Below are 25,006 nucleotides of genomic sequence, written 5' to 3' on the forward strand. Positions count from 1 at the left end.
GACACTAGTTGCATTGGATTAGAGCCCACACATATGACCTCATTTAACCTTAGTTACCTCTTTAAAGGCCCTATTTTCAAATGTAGTCACATTCTGAGGTGTGCTGGGCGTTAGGACTTAAACATATGAATCTTAGGGAGACACAACTCAGCCCATAACAATAGGCCTTAATTTTATCTGTAAAACCAAGTTTGTCTCATTACGTTATATTTGTTCTCGTTTTCCACATGAAGGCTCGGGAAACTTTTCTAGGCTATGGAGGCTAGAGGAATGGTTCTAATACTGAGTCAATGTTTTGAAGAGGCTAAATTACAGAGAAAACCACCAGCTTTCTCTTTTGGTTCTTGATATCAGGTGGTAGTTCAAGGATCTCCTGCATTGTGACCAGTGAAAATAAAGAGCAAGGCTCACATTCAGTAGGTTAAAAAGGGTGAGTCAACAACTTGGGAGAATCTGTAAATGGATTAGAGCCTAACTGTGGAATTCAGCCAGTATTCCCTTATTGGACACTGAAGGAGTGGATTGTCTAAATGACAATAGCAATAGCATCCTCCTGGAATAGGAAAGGTGTTTTGGTTGAAAGTAAGAGTAGATGTCAGTTAAGTACAGAAGTTAAGTGGTAGGAATCAGAGAAGGGTCCTTTCTCTTTTACTGTCCCTGGCTTTCATTTTTCTTTAAATGATTGTTTCCTGAATATCTGAATACCATGCAGCCACCCGGTTCACATAAGCTGTCTGTCCAATGTAATGGGAATATAAACCTATATTGGACCATTTTCAGGTGCCAGACTATTACCCCTGAATGAGCAATTCCCAAGGAGCTTTTCATTTTATGAGGTTTGTTCAGTAAGATTGTTGTGTCCTGACCACGGATTTGTAGTACCATTTGTTTCAGAGGTGGTTATTTGGCAACAGATAGCTTTATATACTATACACAAGGAAAAATATATTAATATGGTTCACAGCAAGAAATATGAGATCATATTTCTTGGTCAAAGACATTTTATCTCCAAGACCCTGTCAATAAGACAAATCCACATGTTCAAATCCCTGGGGGCTAGTTTCCGCTCTTTATCACTATCCTTAGATAACAAAACATCATACAAAACAAAATAAAACAAAAATCAAAACAAAATAGACCCATTTTAATATGTATTTTTACAGAAGTATAAAAAGACAACACACTTAGTTGAACATTTTTATTTTTATTTCAGAAACAAGCTGGCTTAATATTTATCTCATGTTCTAATGAACACATGTAAGATGTCACACAGAATTTATTGCATAAGTTTTCCAGCCAGTGGATGTGGACAGTAGAGCAAAATAACATTCGTGTAATACACTTGTACCTGTATACACTATGTTTTTCATTCATTCATTCATTCATTCATTCATTGGTATATACACTAGGTTATTCATTAACCCAACAATATAAAAATCATTTGTTGCCAGGCACTATACTAGGCACTAGGGATATAAAATTAGGGTATAAGGTTACTGTCTTCAAGCAGGTCATAATCGAGTACTACTAAAGTTATCCATCAAATCCTTTTTAATTACTGAGGATAAAAAAATAATACTAATAAAATTTCACTTTGGAGACTGGGGACATTAGAAGTGTTTCAGGTGATGTGAAGCCATGAAATAGCTTGAAGGGAGTTGACTGACTCTGTATAGAAACAGAAGAGTGTCTCGGGGTTACTAAGGACCATTTCTTGGTTACTAGTCTAGCATCTATCTCAGATACCTCATGCCTATTGAGATTTTAGCACCCATAAAAACTTAAGAATCATGTCGGCTCAGCACTTAGTGGTTCTTTGAGTTAAACAAAAGAGGGTGGGAGGCATGTGAGTAGGATGCTGGTTTAATGATTCCTATGTTCATGGAACCATAATGTGATTTGTTTTGAGGAGGAGGAGCAATCCTTAGATATGGGGAGACTAGTAATTATCACTGGTGGACATTTTGAATAAACATAGTCAGTAAATTTATGCAATATTTAATTTCTCTCCTAGAAATAAAATATTAGTTGAAGTACTTATTAGAGTAGAAATATTTGCAATTTAGACAGAAGGTTGATAGCTGCATTGAAATATTATTCATTTAACTCTGTGTGATTTATTACAATTGTCATATATGTTTTGGGGTATAAACACTGTAAAATAGTTTTGAAAGATGAAATTAACACTTCACAGTGTACTATATTTAAATTAGTACTGAATTTATACTGAAAAGGAAGAATCAATTCAGTAACTCAGAAGAGTTTCAATGTACAGATTCTAAGTGTTTTTGTTTTCCCTATATTCTGTCCCTAACAGAAGTTTAATGCAAAATTAAAATATTCATACTATATATTATATGAAATCATATCATAAAAACTACCTGAAATATCTTTATTAATCATAGAAAGTGTGTTATTTTGGGGGAGGGTATCCCTGACCAATAGTTTAAAAGCAAATTTCACATGTGACAATATATTTAAAAGTACAATAATGATATATTCTCCTATAGTAAGCAGAACATTGAAAATCATTCCATTGATCATTCTTTTTGAGAATAGCAATTTCAGCATCCAAACATTAGAAACCCTCCCTAAGGACTTCAGTCTCTGCATTTGGAGCATCAGTCTTAAATCTCGCCCTTTATTCACATATTATTTTATCTTTTTTTCTTTCTCTCATTCCTCCTCTCTCCTTGAAACCTTTCCCTATCTTCATTAAAACATTGATGGGGGAAAAAAAGAAGTCTGATCAGAGTGGTTTCTTATAGAAGGTATACATGTGAGTCCGTTATACTTAGATTAGGTTCTCAGTGTTAGATTTTTTTTTCTTATTATAAAAATCCATACTTGTTCATTACTTGTTTAAAAATGGAAAAATACAGAACAGTTTTAAAGGAGTTGAAAAGATGCAATTAACATAGCATACTTATATCAAGCATCAGTTTTTATTTTTCTACATGTTATTTACTGTATGTAGTTAAAATTGTGTAATATTTACAATTATATGGTTTTTTTTCCAGTTAAAGTACATCCTAAATATTTTCTCAGAGCTCTCTTTTCTTTAAGGGTAGCTTTTGTGCCATATGAGCATCTGTGTCATTTGTTCTTTCATTTAATAATATTCTTAAATGCCTACTATGTGCCTGCTATGTGCAAGGTGTATGTACAAAGGGTAAGCATGATTCCTACTCTCATGGAGTGGTCCAGTCTGGGACACAGTTGCTGCCTTGCTTAGTCCACTATAAAACTCAGTAAACAACATAAGCAGTAACTGGGAAGTGAAGTATAGGTGTTAACTAGAGTCAAACAATGAGCAGCAGTTGCCTATACTAAATATGACTCGTAGTCATAGTCTCCATTATTCCCTAGTACTACCTAATTATTATACTTTTCCTCTCTCATGGGAAACAAATAGGATTAGCAAATCATGATTATTATTTTTCAAATCATGTAAGTCACACTAAGATGAATAAGATCTTTACCCACCAAAATTAATTTAATAAGTTAAAACAAAGAGAACCTGGGATGTCAAGTTCATCTGCCCCATCATACTTCTCTATTGTGTACTTACTGAAGAACAGAGCGGAACCTTTGCATTAAGTATGTTCATAGAGGTAATCGGGATATTTTCAAAGTATTTAATGACAGAGACAAAGCAGGAACTGACCATTTAGAAGGAGGCCCACTACTTTGTTGTGTATATACCCATTAGTTGCTCTATCTTAGAGGTCTGACAGGGACATCCAGGGCAGAGACCAGAGTGACTAGTGGAGGACCTCAGGAGGTTCAGGACAGTGGCTGTTTGCCAAACCGTGTGAAAGATTTCAACATTTTAACAACTGGTGTGGCAGTCTCAGCCCTGGAGAAAATAAATCAAAATACTGTTGGATGTCTTCTGCTCTAGGGAAGAATATAATAATGGTCAGAACAGCTCTCCTTTTACAATGGAAATTTGTCTGTGGTAGATTTTTTGTTAATCTCATGAAAGTGAAAACTTCCAAATCTACTTGGACAATTAAAAAATGAAGAAATTCCAAATGCAGACAACTGAAATCAAATATAAACTTTATAAGAATGCAGCTTAAATATTGTTGAACAGAGGAAAAAGGAAGAGGCCAGTAGGATAACTCTCTGGGCTTTGATAATGAGAAAATCGGGTTTCTACTTATTTTAAAAGAAAACAATAACAGGAAAAGGAGTCATCTAATTGTAGTCACATTTATGAAGTGTCTGTATATGAAATAAAAATGTATATGAGGACATTTTTAATAATTTGTTCTCTTTTAGCTTTCCTTATTGGAAAAGGCTGGATTTGGAGGTGTTCTTCTGTATATTGATCCTTGTGATTTACCGAAGACTGCAAATCTTAGCTATGATACATTTATGGTGTCACTGAATCCAGGAGGAGACCCATCTACACCTGGTTATCCAAGTATTGGTAAGTTCATTATTAATCTTTATTATTCTTGTAAGCACTACAAGGTTGTAATTTATAAGTACACGCTACCTAAAGTAATCAAAGGATAGTAAAGTTGAAGAATTCTTAGCACTCCATATTTTTAAAAGTGAATGCTTTATCTTCCCAAAATTGTAGACTACCCATTTGTTGGAATAAAACTTGCTAAAAAGCCTACAATACATTTTTGTGTCAATAACAAGAGAAAACATTTTATGTGTTATTATTGATTGACTGATAAGATAAATTAACACCATGTGGGATGAGTACTCTATGTAGGTGGAAAGCATGTGCACATACCTAGAAGCATGAAATGTCTGCTGCTTTGGAGTTGTTGTTACAAATTTTAAGTCCAGAACAGAGGGGTACACATGCTTAAGTCAGGTGACTATAACATTGGGAAATGATGCTGGAAAGGAATGAAGTTGACACAATCAAATTGTCTGGCTCCCTAAAAGAAGGGATCTCATTGGTTTGTCCTGCCACTGGCAGCATAGACATGGTCATTTTGCATCAAACATCCTTTTCTTTCCCAGCAAGCTGTGTTCATTATAGTGGGAATCATGTGTCAAAGATAAAAACAACTGATTTTGGCAGGTGCTCACTGTACCATTAATTCTCAGTCTAATGTGTCATTGACAAATATTTTTTTTAAAACAGACTTGGCAGAGGAAAAGCTCTTTGAACCTCCTTCCATTGTGATACTAACCCATTAACCATGATACTTCAGTCAGGAATTAAGCTAACAAAAAATTCATGTAATTATCCATGTGTTCCATCAATATTTTTCCTTGTTTTCAACAAGATATTACAAAAGACTAATAATATCATACTTAAGTCTAGCTGTCCTTTATATATATTAAAATTACCAACCAATTAATAACTTTTTCCAAGAAGGAAGTAAACTGAGTCAAATATGACTATAATTTATGACTTTTGTTGGTCTACTGAGTACTGCTTTGTCTTTTAAAGTACCCCTTTAATAATCCATGTAAGAATCTGTACTTTGTACAGTCCGCTCTCTCTTAATTACAATTTTGAAATTAAAATTAGTAGGTATCCATCTACAATTCTCAGGCATCACCAAAAATATCAGTTGAGCTCTCTCATTTGCAAATGCCCTAATTGCCTTGGGTTGTAATGCCTCAGCATCAGGAGGTTGCACATGGCAGCTAACTCTGTATGGCAAATCAACGGTCTGCAATGTTACTGAAAAGCAGATACTTTATGAATACTCTGCTTAAGTGGTAAGTTGCCCCGTTGGCAATAGTTACTCTTTATATATTTTTGGCTCAGGTCATTTAATAAAAGTAGAATTCAGTCATATCTAGCAAAGTGCTGACCAGTGTCTTGAGAATCTCAGAATTTTTTTTTCTTTAATTAATTTAATTTTTTATTTTGAAACAATTTCAACTCACAAAAATGTTGCAAATATAGTATGTATAGAATCCTTATATCTTTATCCCATCATCCTCTAATATTATGTATGTCTTCTTTGGAAAAATGTCTATTGAGACTCTCTGCCCATTTTCTGAATTGGTTTGTTTAGTTTTTTATTGTTGTGTTGTATGGGTCCTTTATATATTTTGGATATTAACCCCTTATCAGATATATCGTTTGAAAAAATCTTCTCTCATTCAGTATGTTGCCTTTTCATTTTGATGATGGTTTCCTTCATGTGCAGTATCTTTTTAGTTTAACATTGTCCCATTTGTTTATTTTTGCTTTGGTTTCCTTTGCTTTTAGAGTCAGATCCACAAAAAAATATTTGTTAAGACTGATGTCAATGAGATTACCACCAACATTTTCTCTAAGGAATTTTATGGTTTCAGGTCTTACATTCAAATCCTTAATGCATTTTGAGTTAATTTTTGTGTATGCTGTAAGAAGTGGTCTAGTTTCATTCTTCTGCATGTGGGTGTTCAGTTTTCCCAACACTATTTATGAAAGAGACTATCCTTTCCCCATTGTATGTTCTTTGCTCTTTTGTTGTAACTTAATTGTCCATATATGTATGGGTTTATTTCTGGGTTCTCAGTTTTGTTCCATTGATGTCTGTTTATGATTTTGTGCCAGTACCATACTATTTTGACTGCCATAGCTTGGTAGTATAGTTCAAAATCAGGATGCATGATACCTCCAGGTTTGTCCTTCTTTCTCAAGTTTGTTTTGGCTATTCAGGGTTTTTTTGTGTTTCATGGAAATTTTAGAATTATTTGTTCTATTTCTGTGAAATAAGTCATTGGAATTTTGATAGAAATTGCATTGAAGTTGTAGATTGCTTTATGTAATATGGATGACTTAACAATATTAATTATTCCAATCCATGAGCACAGAATATTTTTTCATTTACATGTATTTTTTTTTCATCAGTGTCTTACAGTTTTCAGTGTGCAAATACTGTACCTACTTGGTTAAATTTATTCCTAGTTATTTTATTCTTTTGATGTAATTGTAAATGGGATTGTTAACCTCTTTCTGATAGTTTGTTATTAGTGTATAAAAAAGCCACAGATTTCTGTATATTGATTTTGTATCTGGTAGTTTTACTGAATTTATTTATTAGTTCTCACATCTTTTTGGTGGGGTAGTCAGGGTTTTCTATGTATAATATAATGTCATCTGCAAATAGTGACAGTTTTATTTCTGTGTCTAGATTTGAGTGTCTTTTATTTCTTTTCTTGCCTGATTGCTGTGGCTAGGAGTTTCAATACTATGTTGAATAAAAGTGGCAAGAGTGGGCATCCTTGTCTTGTTCCTGATTTTAGAGGAAAAGCTGTCAGTTTTTCATCATTGAGTATGTTATTATCTGTGAAATTGTCATATATGGCCTTTCCTATGTTGAGGTATATTCCCTCTATATCCACTTTATTGACAGTTAAATGAGGGTTGTATTTTGTCAATGCTTTTTCTGTATCTGTTGAGATGATCATGATTTTGATCATTTTGTTAATGTGATGTATCACATGGATTGTTTTATAGATGTATCATCATTGCTTCCCTGGAATAAATCACACTTGATCATGATGTACAATTTTTAATGTATTGTTGGATTTGATTTGTTAATAGTTCATTGAGGTTTGTATCTGTGGTTATTAGTGATAGTGGCATGCGAATTTCCTTTTTTGTGGTGTCCTTGTCTGGTTTTAATATCAGGGTAACGCTGGCTTTGTAAAGTGCTTTGGAAGGTTTCCCTCCTCCTCAATTTTTTTGGAAAAAAAGTATTAAGTCATCTGTGAACATTTTGTGTTAACTTTGAGAGAAGAATAGGTATTAAATCTTCTTTGGATGTTTTGTAGAGTTTGCAGTGAAGCCATCTGGTCCTCAGCTTTTGTTTGTTGTGAGATTTTTGATTCCTGTTTCAATCTCCTTACTAGTAATTGCTCTGTTCAGATTTTCTATTTCTTCATGATTCAGTATTGGAAGATTTTATGTTTCTAGGAATTTATCCATTTCTTTTAGGTTGTCAAAATGTTGGCATATAATTATTTGTAGTAGTCTCATTTGATCCTTCACATTTATGTGGTTACATTTGTTACTTCTCTTTCATTTATGATTTTATTTATTTGAGTCCTCTCTTTCTCTCTTGGTTAGTCTAGCTAAAGTTTTGTTGATTTTATCATTTAAATTACCAGCTCTTAGTTTCAGTTTTCTTTCCTATTTTTTTTTTAGTCTCTGTTTCATTTATTTCCATCTGATCTTTATTATTCCCTTCCTTCTGCTAATTGTAGGCTTCATTTATTCTTCTTTTTCTAGGTGCTTTAGGTGTAAAGTTAGATTGTTTATTTGGGATTTTTTTGTTGCTGTTTCATTATTATGAACTTCCCTCTTAGAACAATTTTTGCTGCATCCCCTAGATTTTGTTATGTCATATTTCTGTTTTCATTTGTCTGTAGGTATTTTTTTGATTTCTCCAAAGACCCCTTGGTTGTTCAGTAACATATTTTTAGTCTCCACATTTTTGTGGTTTTTCCCTTTTTTTTTTTCTCATGATAGATTTCTAGTTTCATACCATTGTGGTTGGAGAAGATTTTTCTTGAATTTACTGAGACTCATTTTGCGACCTAACATGTGATCTATCCAGGAAAATGTTTCATGTATACTTAAGAAGAATGCATATTCTCCTGCTTTTGGATGGAATGCTGTATAGCTATTAAGTCCCTCTGCTCCAATGTGTTGTTTAAAATTGATGTTTCCTTATTGATATTTTTGTCTGGATGGTGTATCCATTGATGTAAGTAAGGTATTAAAAGTCCCCTACTATTATTGCATTGCTTTCAAATTCTCCCTTTAAGTCCATTAATATTTACTTTTATATCTTGGTGCTCCTCTGTTGGGTGCATATACATTTATAAATGTTGTATCTTCCCACTGGATTGACCTGTTTATCATCATGCAATACTCTTCTTTGTCTTTTCTTACAGTCTTTGTTTTAAAGTCTATTTTTGTCTAATATGAATATAGCTACTCCAGCTTTCTTTTCATTTCCATTTGCATGGAATATATTTTTCCATTCCTTCACTTTCTGTCTGTGTGTGTCCTTTCTTATGAAATGAGTCTCTTATAGGTGGTAAATAAATAGGTCTTGTTTTTTATCCATTCTGACACTCTGTCTTTTGATTGGCTGCTTTAGTTTATTTACATTTAAAGTAATTATTGATGGGTAGGTACTTATTGCCATTTTGTTGTTTTATGTTTTTTTCTCTTTTTTTTAATCTCTTTCCTTGTGTATTGGTGGTTTTCTTTAGTGTTATAGTTAGATTTCTTTCTTGTTTTCCTTTGTGTATTTACTATACATTTTTTCCTTGTGGTTTCTGTGAGGTTCACATATAACATTTTTGAGTGTTGCCTGTTTTAAGTTGGTAGCTACTTAAATTATTATTATTATTATTATTATTATTTTGAGGTATGCAGGCCTCTCACTGTTGTGGCCTCTTCCATTGCAGAGCACAGGCTCTGGACACGCAGGCTCAGCAACCATGGCTCACAGGTCCAGCTGCTCCGAGGCATGTGGGATCCCCCCGGACCGGGCCACGAACCCGTGTCCCCTGCATCGGCAGGCAGACTCTCAACCACTGTGCCACCAGGGAAGCCCCATAGCTACTTAAATTTGAACACATTCCAAAATTTTGTCTTTTTACTTACCCCCAACACACACACACATTTTATTTTTGATGATACATTTTACATCATTTTATTTTATGCATTCCTTAACTAAGTATTATAATTTTAGTTAATTTTACTACTTTTTTCTTGTGATCTTTATGTTTGCTTTATAAGTGATTTTTTACTACCTTTATTGTATATTTACCTTTTCCAATAAGATTTTTTTCTTTAATATATTTTCTTATTATTAACTAATGCCATTTCTTTTCAGCTTAAAGAAATCCCTTTAATATTTCTTTCAGGGCCAGTTTAGTGGTGATGAAGTCCTTTAGAGATCAAGGGAAAGTCTTGATCTCTCCTTTAATTCTGAATGATAACTTTGCTGGGTAGAGAATTCTGGGTTAGAGGATTTTTCCTTTCCACATGATGGATATGTCATGCCACTCCTTTCTGGCCTCTAAGGTTCCTGCTGAAAAATCTGCAGATATTCTTATGGGATTTTCCTTGTATGTAACAAGTTGTGTTCTCTTGCTACTTTTAGGATTCTCTCTTTATCCTTAACATTTACCATTTTAATTGTAATATGTCTTCATATGTGTCTCTTTGGCTTCATCTTGTTTGGAACTCTCTGGGCTTTCTGGACCTGATGTCTGTCTTCTTCCCCAGATTAGAGAAGTTTTCAGCCACTATTCCCTCAAATAATTTTTCTGGCCCTTTTTCTCTCTCTTTTCCTTTTGGGACCCCTATAATATAAATGTCATTCTGCTCAATGTTGTTGCGAAGGTCCCTTAAGGTATTTTCACTTTTTTTTAATTCCTCTTTCATTTTGCAGCTCTGAGTGAGCTCCATTGTTTTGTCTTCCAGCTTAGTGATTTGTTCTTCTATCTGCTGTTTAACACCTGTAGTGAATTCTTCTGTTCCATTATAACTTCTGTTGGTATTTTCTTATATTTTCTGTCTTTTTGTTGAAGTCTTCATTGTGTTCATCCATTGTTCTCCCATGTTCAGTGAAGCATCTTTCCTGGCCATTACTTTTAAATCTTTATCAGGTAGATTGCTTATCTCTGTTTCCTTTAGTTCTTTTTCTGATGTTTTGTCTTATTCTTTCATTTTGAGCATATTTCTCTGTCTCCTCAATTTGTCTTATTCTCTGTTTTTATGTATTAGTTAATAACTATCTCTCCCAGACTTAAGGAGTGACCCTATTTAGGAGATGTCCTGTGGGGCTCAGATGTACAATCCTTCCTGGCCACCAGAGCCAGATGCTCAAGGGGTTTTCCCTATGTGAACTCTATGCATCTTCCTCATGATGGAGCCCAGTCATGGCTGCTGTGGTATACTGTCAGGTGGAATTTGCCCTTTGACTGGCTGCAGGGTCTGGTTGTGGCTTCTGTTGGACACTGGTAAGCAGGACTGTTGCTCAGTTGTTTGTTAGGCCTGACTTAGGTGCTGGGGTAGGCAGAGCTCTCAGGGCAGCCATGCCCACTGTCTCTAACAGTTTACAGGGAGAATTCCAAAATGCTGCCCTTCAGTGCTGGCATTATCAAAGTAGCCTGAGATCACAAAATGGCTTCTGCCAGTATCTCAGTCCCCAGGGAGTATCCCAGCTAGTTTCTCTCTGACAGAAACTTTAAGATTAGGAAGTGGGTCCCCTTCACCTGATTTTCAGGTCCAGTCTGTGTGCAAGCACTTTAAGAAGAGGTTTTCCATTCCCTGCAGTTCTGTGGTTTTCCTGGCTATATTTCTCATTGGTTTTCAAAGCCAGATGTTTTGCGAGCTTCTTTCTCCTGTGCAGGATCTAGGGGCTGGGATGCCTGATATGGAGCTCAATCCCTTGCTCCTCAGGTTAAAGATCCATATATTTGTGATTCTTCCTAATTGTGGTTTTCTGAGATGGTGTGGTGTTTTCCTTGATTATATCATATCTCTATCTTTCCTACTTATCTCAAAGATGTCCTTTTACTCTTTGCTGTGTAGGCTCTGTTCATCCAGTTTTCAGGTCCCTTACCATGGGATTTATTCCATATGTAGTTGTAGATTTGTTGAATCTCTGGGAGGAGGTGAGTTCAGGATCTTCCCATACTGCTATTTTGAGCCCTCTCTTTTGTTTGTTTAATACATATGAAATAAAGAGAATAGTACAGTTAACCCTCTGTCTACCTCAACCAGCTTCATCAATTATTCTACTATTTTTCTTTTGTCTCTATATCCCCTCACACTCCATAGCACCACTTATTTTTTCAAATAAAATTTACATAAATTGAAATAGATATATCTTAATTGACAAAAGGATACAACCATGTACTCTCCATTCATATTTAGTATTAGAACATTCCCATCACCTTTAGAAGTTCTCTGAGTCACTTCAGAATAATTCCCCATCACCAAACCTAGCTAACCACCAGCCTCAAGATTTTCATGGTAAAAAATTTTAGAATTTTATAAAAATGGAAACATGAAGTATATATTCTTTGTGTGCAGATTGTTTTGCTCAGAATAATGTCTGTGATATTTATTCATGGTTGTAGGTATCAGTAGTTCATCCCCTTTTGTTGCTGGGAAGCATACCAAAATTTTTGTATAGATTTAAGTAGTTTTTTTTTTTTAAACAAGAATGTCAATGCACTCTTCCACAATGCATGATCCAAGTAAGTTGTTCAAAGAAACACATGGTCTTCTTGTAAGGTAGCTCAGTAAGTCTTGTTGCATATCCAGATAGTTCTTGATTATTATAGAATCAGAGAAAAGAATAAAAAGCTTTAAAATAATCTTTGTCCCTATAACACAGAAAAGAATTTATCACTCTTTTTATGAGAATGAGACTTTAGCTTCATTTGGCATGTTAATTAACTACTCTGAGCCTTGTTCTCTTCACAGTAAAAAGGAGGATTATACTAATACATATCACACAAGATTGTTGGTAAGGAAATGCAAAATTCTGGCCTCCACCTTATACATAGATAGAAACTCTGAGGAAGGGGCCCAGCCTTCTGTGTTCTAACAGATTCTTCAGGTAGTTCTGATGCAGCTAAATTTTGAGAGCCACTGAGCTAGAGGACCTTTACTATTCTTTATCTACCACATCTGAGATGGACCACTGGGGCTGCTGACCTAAACTTTGTGACCTCATGTTACTGTTCTTTCACCATCTTGTATTGCTGCCTCCACACCAATCAGGATGGAGGAACATATGTATTCCTGATCCTCAACCCAATTTTTGTACTCAACGGGCTGTTAGTGAATATTTGTTGAATGAATAAGTTATTCTCTTTTATTTTTAAGTTTTTATTGGAGTATAGTTGATTTACAATGTTGTGTTTTGGGTGTACAGCAAAGTGAATCAATTATACATACATATATATCTCTCTATAGATATATAGAGATATATCCATTCTTTTTCAGATTCTTTTACCATATACAGAATATTGAGTAGAGTTCCCTGTGCTATACAGTAGGTCCTTGTTAGTTATCTATTTTATATATAGTAGTGTGTATATGTCAGTCCCAATCTCCTTATTTATCACTTCCCCCCATGTCTCCTCTTTGGTAACCATAAGTATGATTTCCAGATCTGTGAGTCTGTTTTGTTTTGTAAATAAGTTCATTTGTATCATTTTTATTAGGTTCCACATATAAGTGATATCACATGATTTTTGTCTTTCTCTGTCTGACTTACTTCATTTAAGTAAGTGATAATCTGTAGGTCCATGGCTGCTTGTGTGATGATTCTGATCCTTGGCTATATGCTAATTTTAATTAACCTAATTAAATCTCTTTTTAAAAAAGTATGTATACATATTTACACAGTTTTTCTCCCTAAATGTTTCTGTTAACTCTTTCACATCTCTTTTACCACTCAGAATAGCAGAGATTGCACTGATTAAAAAAGCTTTGAAATTCCATTTAAGATATTAGGGTATCAGAAGTCTAATCTAGTCTCTTAATTCCTTTGGTAATTTATCAAATATTTCAAAGACAAAATATTCAAACTATCAGACTTTATCATAACTTCTTCCACTAACTTGCCAGGAGTGTTTTAATACATTAAACTATGATCCAAGCAAACCCTGTTCCCTGGAACCATATAATTTTAGAATCCTAAGAGGCTTTAGGGTATAAATAGCACAATTTTATTCTCAAAATTGAGACATAATAAACTTGATCATGTTATCTAGGGATTCAGATAAATGGGTCATAAGAACTGACATTTACAGTAACTGGTTATTTTTAAAATACCTGTGATCAGTTATAATCAAAGATGTGCTTCACTTAAAATCACTAATTAGGTACATAAGGTAAGGCTCCAAACAAAGAGGGGATCAAAAACTATGGGGTGAGCATTAAAATAGAGAAGTGAGAAATTGATATCATTAAGGGGTATTCTATTTTTACTATGTTGAAACTCAGAAAAGGAAATCCTACCCCAATTTCTAAGTATTAAGATTGTCTGACAACTGAAGGCCTAGAAATAGTATTAGGAGTTAGAAATCCTTTTGTTTCCATATTATTTCCCTTAATAATATATCTTCTGAAAACTCTGTAGGTTACAGAGTTGATTTTAAATTTAATATCATCTCCAGATAACTGCTTGGCTAATCTCTGGACTACTACTTAATTGAAACCCAAGATATTTCTTCTATCTTGTCTTAGACTTGATTCTCATTATACCCTATTTCCTAAAATCCATCCTGATTTAAAGCCTTATGTCTGTATCCTGTTCTTTATTTGTTATAATCCTGTTTTGTTTTAAATTCTGGAGAGGAAAATCATTTCAGTCATTTTACTCTAGTGAAGTGTATCAAACAACACAGTTTATTTAATATTCCCAGTGTTACAATTCAGTGGATCCATGTGTTGTTTACCTCCTGTCTGTTCAACATCGCCTCTGCCAACCAAAACCATTCAAAGAATAAAGAATATCTCTGTAATTTGTGACAAGTCTTCACCAGGTGTTCTTGGTCCAGTTACCTGGACAAATATTGAAAGACTGACTTGAGTTGGCACTAAATCAACTGAGACAGTGTTGAACTAGAATAGCAGAAAATATAAATATGCGCCTAGTTGTCAAAGCAGAGCGTTAGATACTCACAGCCTGAAATACCTTGTCACTTGGTTGGGAAAAAATAAAAAAATGTCTGTATTCTTACTATTTTACTGTAACTGGTGGTTCTTGAATATGCCCTAAAGTCTTCCTATTTACATGAAGTATTATTCAACATGATTCTTAGATCCATTTAAAGAGTGGCTCATTATTATTAAATGTGAATTTTTTTCAGAAAGTGTAATTTGCAACATATTTAAAAAGTAGATAGTTTAAATTCAAACTACTCCTTTTAAAAAACAATCTAAATTTCATTTTGAAATATAATATTGGTAATATAAGTTTTCTTATATTTCTTGGTTCCAAAAAATTGAAAATTTCCAGTTGATTGTTGAAATGTCTAGGATTATAGTCTTCAGAGACATTTTTGAGTGATTATTATTCTTAGGAAATCAGTCTGCCATGTAGTATATTAGTTGCTCAGAATGTTCTTTACTGATTATTGTATAAGGAGATTTCTATTTTAAATTAAACAAATACTCTGTCAGTAGGGACAATCAGGTTTTTTGTTTGTTTGCTTTAAGAATCAAAGTTTTCACAAAAATTGGTGGTGATTCTAAGAGGATAAAGTCCACTGCTTTAAAAAAATGATTTACAAATATATTCCATCACAGTGCATATAAGAAGTTAATTGAAACAACAATAGAATTAGTTTTACATGTTTTTAGCATTTTATCATATAAGATCTTTTAACAGGACAGCTTTTACTGGTCCCGCTTGAGGTAAATAAACTGAACTTTAAAGAAACTGAGCCTTAATCAATGTGACTTGACTAACATAACCAGAACTTAAATACAAGTTTATCTAACTTCTAACATAATGGGAATTCCACTATATGATTTGGCATCCACTATACAACTTAGGCAAATAAGATTTGCAGTTTGGTGTGATTCAAACTTAATGATGAACAAAGTTTGACTTCTTTTTTCTCATACATTCACCATATGCTTGGGGGGTAATGTTGAAGGTGAAATATAACATATAATAGTAAAATTATAAAATGTACCTATAGGTTTAGACTGTATCAGTATAACCTCAGAACAAATTTAGATTAAAACATATAATATTAAAATTATAAAATGTACCTATAGGTTTAGACTGTATCAGTATAACCTCAGAACAAATTTAGATTAAATCATATGCAATTATCAGTTGTCTTCCAGAGTACAGTTTTTTACACTTACCTATAAAAATGGAAATTGCATATTATAAAATAAATAAATTGAACAATTAATCAACTAACCAAAGAATTAGTTATTTGAATTTTACTTTTTCAACCACAAATTTATGTGGATTATTTTAGTGGAATATATTTAGAACTTGTCATTTTCCAAACTTTATTAACCTTTTAATTTAATAGCTTAAATTGTAAAATAGAATAATCAGATTAGCTTTCTCAAAGATTTAAATTGTTGTTATTATCCTGAGTACAACCCACCTTTTCAAGGAATTTGTCAGTAGCTGAGCAATAGCAGATATAAAAGAAAAGGAATAAACCTGAGAAATAATAAATTATGCTGATCGACACAATTAATTTTACTTTTTCCAGCCACTTTTCGTGCTTTTTTATCTGCTGTGGTCAGAACCTATAAACTACAGTATGAGGAGATTTTGCTATTGACAAAATTAAGCTTTTTTAGAGAAAATATCATTAGTCCAACTAATGTCAGATATGAAATTATAAAGGTCAATATAGTCTGGTTTTACATTCACTGCCAAATGATAAAGGCAACATAAAAGTAATAGCAGTCTCTTTCTTTTTTTTCTCAATACTATTTATTATCCATTCATCTGTTTACTGAAACTTAGGTGTTTTTTGTAATTTGGCTATTGTAAATAATGCTGCAACATTATTTGCAACATCTGCTGCAACAGATCTCTTTTCAAGATAATGTTTTGTTGCCTTTTGATATATACACAGAAATGAGAATTCTGAATCAGATGGTAGTAATATTCTTAACTTGTTGAGGAACATCCATACTGTTTCCTGTAGTGGCTGAATCAGTTTTCATTCCCACGAATAGTGTATGAGAGTTGCTTTTTCTCCACATCCTCATCAGCCCTTATTATTTATTTTCTTTTTGATAATAGCCATTCTAACAGATGTGAGGTGATTTCACATTGTGTTTTTGATTTGCATTTCCCTGATTATAGTGATGTTGAACATCTTTGTCATGTACCTGTTGACCTTCTGTATGTCTTCTTTGGAAAAATGTCTTTTCAGGTCTTCTGCCTATTTTTTAGTCAGATTTGTGTGTGTGTGTGTTATTGAATTGTACATGTTCTTTATATACATTGACTATTAACCACTTATCAGATATATGATTTTCAAATGCTTTTTCCCTTTCAGTATGTAGCCTTTTCATTTTGTTGACAGTTTTCTTTTGCTGTGCAAAGCTTCTTAGTTTGATGTAGTCACAGTTATTTATTTTTGCTTGTGTTGTCTTTACTTTTGGTGTCAATCCAAAAAATCATTGCCAAGACCAATTTAAAGGGGCTTACCCCTATGTGTTCTTCTAGTGGTTGTACATTTTCATGTCTTATATCCAAGTCTTTTTCTTTTTTTGATTTTGAGTTAACTTTTGTGGATAGTGTAAGATAAGAGTTCAGTTTCATTCTTTTGCATATGGATATCTAGTTTTCCCAGCACCATTTATTGAAAAGACTATCCTTCCCCCATTGTTGGCTCCATTGTTATAAATTAATTGGCTATATATGTGTGTGTTTATTTCTGGGATCTCTATTCTGTTCCATTGATCTATGTATCTACTTTTATGCTAGCATCATACTGTTTTGATTACTGTAACTTTGTAATATAGTTTGAAATCAGGGAGTGTAGTACCCCCAGTATTGTTCTTCTTTTTTCAAGATTGCTTTGGTTATTTGGGATCATTTGTGGTACCATACAAATTTTAGTATTCTTTCTTCTAATTTTGTGAAAAACGCCATCAGAATTTTTATAGGGGTTGCATTGAATCTGTAGATTGCTTTGGGTATTATGGATATTTTAACAATATTAATTCTGCTAATCCTAAAAAGTGGGATTTCTTTCCATTCATTTGAGTCTTTTTCTATTTCTTTTATCAGTGTCTTATAGTTTTCAGAATACAAATCTTTCACTTCCTTGAATGAGTTTATCTCTAAGTGTTATTTTTGTAGCTATTATAAATGAAATTTTATTCTTAATTTTTCTTTCCAGTAGTTTATTGTTAGTATATAGAAACACAACTGATTTTTCAATATTAATTTCATAACCTGTAACTTTATTGAATAAGTTTAGTATTTATAACAGTTTTTTGGAGGAGATTTTAGGGTTTGATACACACACACACACACACATATATATATATATATAAAGATCATGTTATCTGCAACAGAGACACTTTTACTTCTTCCTATTCAGATGGCTTTTATTTACCTTTCTTGCCTAATTGCTTTGGCCAAAACTTCCAGTACAGTGTTGAATAGAAGTGGAGAGAGTGAGCTAGAGGTACTTCTTCTTCTTTTTTTTTTAAATATAGCATTTATTCTAAAAATTTCTCCATATCATTTCTTAGGGATTGCCGATGGTTGACTTCTCCAGAAGCAGGTACTGAGAGAGAGTTTAGTTGGCAGGATTGTTATTAGAGATCAACACCTGTGGCAGAGAGGGAGTGCAGTGGGGATTAGGCAGAGGGGAATATAGACTTCAAAACATTGCAATCACTGGAAATAGATGGTCTATCAGGATTGACCATTAGTGAACCAAATGGCCCGGTCCATATGCCTCTTCTGAAATCAGTCTTTGGATGTGTGCTGCCTCAAGAAATGCATGACACTTGGCAAAGTGATTTCTATGACTAAGGCAAACCCTGAAAAACTTAACAGCTGGTGACTGTCTGTTCATAGCACACACAACAACAGGTTGACAAGTTCTCCCTTGCCAGAATGCAACATCACCATGGAATATCTGGACAGGATATTACTATGTCCACCACAGAAATCTGGCTTTAGTTCCATTCTTGGTCATAAGTTAGAAGAGCTAGAGCTACATTGTCTAACATGGTAGCCAATAGCCCTATGTGACTATTTAATTTTAAATTAAATTAATGAAAATTAAATAAAACATAAAATGTAGTCATACTGTTCTCATTTCACATTCTCAGTAGCCACATGGGACTATTATAGAGGACTTCCATCATTAAGGAAAGCTCTACTGGATGAGCTCTACAGAGTAAATGTTTGAAACAATGTGATTTTATACAAAATTTGGTGGTTATCTGCTGTGTTAGATCATCCATGAGACTTTCTGTATATAATCTTGAGAATTGAAAATTGTTTGTCTTTTTTACCACTTGAATTATTTAAAATCTATTTACAAAGCAGACTCTAAGAACCACATTCTGGGGATGCTTCATGAATTCTTTTACGGTTTAGTGTTGAACCAAAACATAGTTGAGTGCTCCTAAAGTAAACATTTTCCATTTCCAGTATTCTCTGGAGAGTTTTCGAATTTTAAGTATGTAAAAATAAATCTTGTTATGCTACTTTAAAGTGTTATTGCATTTGCTTCAAACTGCTGGCATTGTAAATTTCAGTCCCATACGATTTCATTTGAGAGTTGCATCCTGGATGAAAAAATGTGCTCTACTTGTGTTTTGCTTATCAACAGCCACTCAGTCCTAAATTTTTCAGTGAGGGTTGAAAAATTAAATCTTTGGAATATTTTGTTTTTTGAGAGAAAAGCTTCTCAGTGTTAGACTTTTGAGGAGTATAAATGTGGACTACTTTTGTAATAAGTCAAAAGCCAGGTTTCCGAACCTCTTTTGCATGTAAAACTAGCTCTGTCTGATGGAAACAGGTCAGGTAATGACTTTTCTTTCCTTGACACCTGAGTAACATGAAGTGACACCACCTGTATATTCACAAAGATTGTGACTTACATGTTTACACACCTATGTGATTATTGAATACCCTCATAGCTTCCTATTAGGAACAGGAGCTCCTGAAAGCCTTTCTCCTCTTTTCTCCTTATCCTTCTCATTAACTACTCAAGTTTTGGACTTGATAACATTTACAAAAGTATATTTAGTAAATTTGTTGAGGAAATAAAGGGTTAAACTAAGCTGCACAGCTTTCTTTACTATAGAACTTTTAAACCTACTATTATAATGTATTTTACAAAATTCCAAAAGCACTGTAGTCTGAAAGATTTCCCAAATTTATTTGACCATGGAGTTCATTTTTGAGAGGAGCATCTGGCAGGACTATTACTCAGTCATATCTCCTGTGGGATTGCTGGCCTGAAGCACCTGCCCCTTCCCCTTCCTGCTGCAAATCCTTCCCCAGTTTTATGCCCCTACATAGAGATGAATGGTTTGTACCTCAGCTTTTGCAGATTTGCAGCTTGGGATATGGTGTAAAAAGTAATACAGAAAGTAGGAAAGGGCAGGGCTGATTATATCACCTGTGATGGCAAAGTTAACACCTGCATCAGGAAACAAAACAACAAGCGGCAAAATAATAATAATAATAATAATAATAATCTAGTTGATTGTTTAACAATTAAAGTTGTAATTAGATTTGTAATTGAATTTTTGGTATAGTCTAGAGTCTGGAAAATCAGTGTATCCCAAGTAATCTTTTATTCAGTATGATCTTTTCCAGTTCATTGCAAACCACGTTCAAAAATCTGTTTTTTTTTTTTGTTGTTGTTGTTGTTTTGTTTTGTTTTGTTTTTGCAGTACGCGGGCCTCTCACTGTTTTGGTCTCTCCCGTTGCGGAGCACAGGCTCCGGATGCGCAGGTTCAGCAGCCATGGCTCATGGGCCTAGTGCTCCGAGGCATGTGGGATCTTACTGGACTGGGGCACGAACCCATGTCCCCTGCATCGGCAGGCAGACTCTCAACCACTGTGCCACCAGGGAAGCCCACAAATCTGGTTTTTTAAAACACAAATTTGAACAAAACTCATAAACAGCCTTCTCTAACCAGCCCCTCGGGTGATTTTTTTTCCCTATTTCAGAGACAGAATAGAAAATGCAATGTTATCCTGGGAAAAATGATAAAGTGACAGTTTTTAATATAATTCACATACACACATTTTCATTCAACAGGCCGAAATGATAATGCGCTATGTTTAGGTAATTATTTCTAGAAAACATCTCATTGAAATATTCACCTGCTCCATGAACACCCTTAAGGTGTTACCATGATATCTCTGTGAAAATCTCAGTCATTTCAATATTCCAAGAAAGGTTTGATGAATATTAAACCGAGTAAGCACAGGCCAGTTCACTATTCAGTAACCTTACTCAGTGATATTGATGTTCCTGGGATGGCTTCTAGTACACTAAGGAAAACAGGACAAAACCAATAAACTTTCTTTAGACTCAGGGTAACTATATCATATGCAGACCAACCAGGACACTTTTGAGAGTAAAAGGGGTTGCTATGAATAACTATGTGAGATAACAGGTATTTACTGGTTGTCATGATGACTCTATTTAGATTAAAACTAAGATTTCCCAATATATTTGATGATGGAATCCAGGTGATATATATTTATTTAAGAGGTATTACAGACTGAAGTGCATCCCCCCCCAAATTCTTATGATGAAGTACTAACCCCCAGTACCTCAGATTGTATTTAGAGAGAGGGTCTTTAAAGAGATAACCAAGTTAAAATGAGGGAAGTAGGGTAGACCCTAATCCAATATGATTGGTGTCCTTCTAAGAAAAAGAGATAGAACGCAGGCAAACACAGAAGACACAGGGAGAAGATGGCCATCTATGAGCCAAGGAGAGAGGCCTCAGAAGAATCCAACCCTGCAGATACCTTGATCTTAGACTTCTCGTCTATGGAACTATGAGAATATAATTTTCTGCTGTTTAAACCACCCAGTCTATGGTACTTTGTTATTGCAACCCTAGCAAACTAATACAAGAGGAAATTTAAAAAACAAACAAACAAAAAGCTTCTTTGACTTTATCATGAAAAAGGACAGAGGAAAGAGATAAAATTTCCACATGCTTCTATTTTCATCATCTTCAAGAAGAAAAACAAGAAAATGCTGAGCTCAACACCTATTACGGTAGCTCATTAGTCTCCATCCCTGATTAGGTCTAAGTAACTTTTTTTGGCTTATGATTTGATAATGTTATCACTTGAACAATTTCCTATAACTGGGAAGAGCCCAGTACCCTAGCCCTGGCATCAGCTCTGATGAGAGAACTCTGCCTAGTAAACTATTCCTGATTCCTCATAAAATAAACTAGCCTTTCACTGCCCCTGCACTAGTAACTCATATAAATGAGTTTTTAGATACACAAAGCTATGAGAGGAGTGTGATTTTGTGGTGGGAGCTAGAAAAGGAAGAAACATTCTTAAAAGAAAGCAGGGGTAGGACAGCCTATGTTCAGCTGACCTTAAGGGAGAGCACTTGAAAGAAAGTCCCTGTGATGAGAAAGAGCTGATTCATTTTTAAGGCTAGAGATAATTAATATTAAATTTTTCATTGTGCCCTTTTTTTGTTTGTGATTCTAAGCTTTCTTTAAAGGCCTGCTAAAGACAGTGGCTCTATACTGAGTCCTGTGGGCAGGTATAGGGAAAGGGCAGCTGTTTCAGATGGTAAGGAGCTGGGAATTTGGGGCAACCTCAGGACTGGGGTTCTGCAGCAGAGCCCAGTCCCATGAGGAAATTAAAAATCATAACAAGGCCCCTGTTTTAGAAGAACAGAGGTGCTGAGCAAGTTGTCAATTTAGGAGAGGCAGAGGAACAAGGAAAAAAAAAAAACCAGAGACTGAGTTGCTGAAGCTAATATGAAGAGTTTTAGGTTCCAGGTAAATCCCAGCACTAAAACATGGACAGGAGTGCAAGACTTCCTTGGGTTCCCGCTAGAAATGGTTGAGATTTTTCCTATACCTGCTCTGGGGCTGAGCTTTCAGGGCACCATCAAGTCAACCGAAGTGAAGAGCGAGGCTGGTGGAAGAAATGAGTCATTAACTTGGCTGCACTAGACAAGGTGATGCAGAGAAAGGAGGGAAGGCAGCCTGGAACCGTGTTGGTGTTGTACAGAGTGGAAGCCTGTTTATTAGAAAGAGGTCAGGAGGAGTTTGAAAGACTCACCGGCACACAGCCTCAAGGACAGCCTGGCAGTAAAGAGGGACCTGGAACCATGCGGTACAGCCGCACTGGCGTGCTGGGCTGGCAGGGAGCTCAAAGGTGTTGTTCAGCAGACTTCAGGAGGATGAATTTAAATCACGGAGTAAATGTTGCAAATAGTGACAGTCACATCACACTTTGACTAGAATTCCTAATCAAAAGATAGAGAGCCTGTGTGAACCGAGGGGGCTGGGCTGGATGATCCCTCTGTAGGTATCATCCAGCTTGGAATTATCAGGTTCAGTTAGCTGAGTGAGGTGTGAAAAGGTGCAAAATTCTGCATTGTTTCTTTTTTCTCTTTTTATCTCCACTGCTTCATGTGAATAATGATTCACAATTTCAGATTTCCAGCCCTGGAAGGGATCTTGGAGGTCAAGGATGCACTCTATTCTGTATAAAACTGAGGAAGTAACAGACTTGTCTCTTCAGTTGCACGATTAAATTCCTGACTCTATGAATGATGCTTTATGTTTATCTTTAATTCCTCATAATGTCTCATTTTATACTGTGGACATACTACTCTTGAACAAAAGAGTGAATATTATTAACGAGAATGGGCAGGAGAAATAAGTGACAATCATTATGTAAGATGCTGACAGCTTTGAGAAACATACTGTCTTCTCTCCAAAGAACTGCACACAAAAACATACTTTAAAAAATTGCCTATAATTTCAGAGGATTTATGGATTGCCTTGAAAAAATGTTTCAAGATATTCCCCCTTCATAGACTTATGGAAACCAGATTAAGACTTTCTTTCCATAGGTATCCACCAACTATCTGGATAGACCCTATACTCAGAAGTAAAAGGAGAATATAATTTAGGGGATAAAATTCTCTTGGGGAAAAAATGTTCAAAACTAGTAAGGAAATGTACTAAAATCTGAACACTGAGATGATACTTGAGCAAAAAGTTGTATCATTTTCTGAAAGAAAGGTAACCCCAACGCATCACTATTCAACAGTCTAAATTATATAGACAATTATTTTTAGCCTTTTGAGAGTTTCAGGTGTGTGGCATATGATGTTACACAGTCCCTGCTAAATCTCTAATCCTTTTATTTTCTCTTCTCTAAACCAGAACAAACCATAGGATAAGAATCATTTTGGTAAATATAACAACATGTATATTACCATATAGCAGGTAGTTCATTATAAGACATAGAAGAAATGCTGCCAATTTTATAAGTATGAAAGTAACTATGATATAATTAGGATTACTGTAAACCACATTTGACTATAATGGAGTAGACAATGATTAAATATGACTCTTAGGCCACACTTTTCAGTGCAGGGATGGCCAGGTGATTTACATCAAGATGGTGAACAAGGCCATGGATATGTGAGCTGTGCAGTCTCTAAACGTGTGCTGTGTTCACTTCTCTCTTGTGATAGAGCAGCCCTCAGTGGCTGGCATAATGCCCACTGGTACTTCCCAACTCTGAAAGAATTCTTATTGGGACCTAGAACAGTTGAACAACTCTCTGTCTTAATTCTACATAAAGAAGGTAGTTCTCAGCAGGAAATTTTAGGAGTAGCTTTGTGCTACTTGAGCTTCTTTAAGTGGCCCTTGGGTTATAGAAGCAAGCTCCCATCACAATATTCAAGATCTTGTCAGCAACAGTTTGGCATTGCTGAAGTAAAGAAGAAATACAAATACCCACACTCATAGATTCTTTCTCTCCTCAAGCTATATTTTTATGCCCTGAGAGTGCCCTCCTTTATCCAGTCAATAAGCATTGCTCAAGTGACTATTATTAGTGAAGCACAGAGAGGCAAAAGAAGAGACTGCTTATTAAAAAAGCTAAAGATCCAGAGGGGACATGAGGGCTAATTATGATAAAGTATATCAATAGTCCAGAAAAGAAGAATAAGGTGCTGCAGGAATGAGATGGACACCTTCCTCAGCCTAAAATATCATTGCAGAGAAGGTGCAGCTTCATTTTTTTTTTAATTTACTGAGATATAGTTTACATACCGTAAAATTCACCATGTTAAACTGTACAGTTCATAATTTTTTTAGTGTATTTACAGAGTTTTGCAACAATAGTAACTATCTAACCCCAAAATCATTTTCATTGCTCCAAAAAGGAAACCTTGTACCTATCAACAGTCACTCCTCATTCCCTGTCTCCAGCTTTTGGCAACCACTAATCTACTTTTCATAACCATAGATTTCCCTACTCTGAACATTTCATATAAA

At 34.7% G+C, this 25,006-nt stretch overlaps 1 protein-coding gene across 9 annotated transcripts in view; it reads left to right on the forward strand.

Moving 5' to 3' along the window:
* The window catches only part of NAALADL2 (N-acetylated alpha-linked acidic dipeptidase like 2), a 1,531,400-nt gene that overhangs the window by 979,445 nt on the left and 526,949 nt on the right, over window positions 1-25,006 (forward strand). For all 9 annotated transcript variants that reach the window (XM_060100049.1, XM_060100047.1, XM_060100046.1 and 6 more), the window contains one exon: window positions 4,288-4,438. In XM_060100049.1, coding sequence (XP_059956032.1) covers window positions 4,288-4,438 — 151 coding nt within the window. The remainder of the gene's footprint in view (window positions 1-4,287; window positions 4,439-25,006) is intronic.

The sequence above is a fragment of the Mesoplodon densirostris genome, chromosome 5 (genome assembly GCF_025265405.1).
Source record: "Mesoplodon densirostris isolate mMesDen1 chromosome 5, mMesDen1 primary haplotype, whole genome shotgun sequence".
NCBI lineage: Eukaryota > Metazoa > Chordata > Mammalia > Artiodactyla > Ziphiidae > Mesoplodon > Mesoplodon densirostris.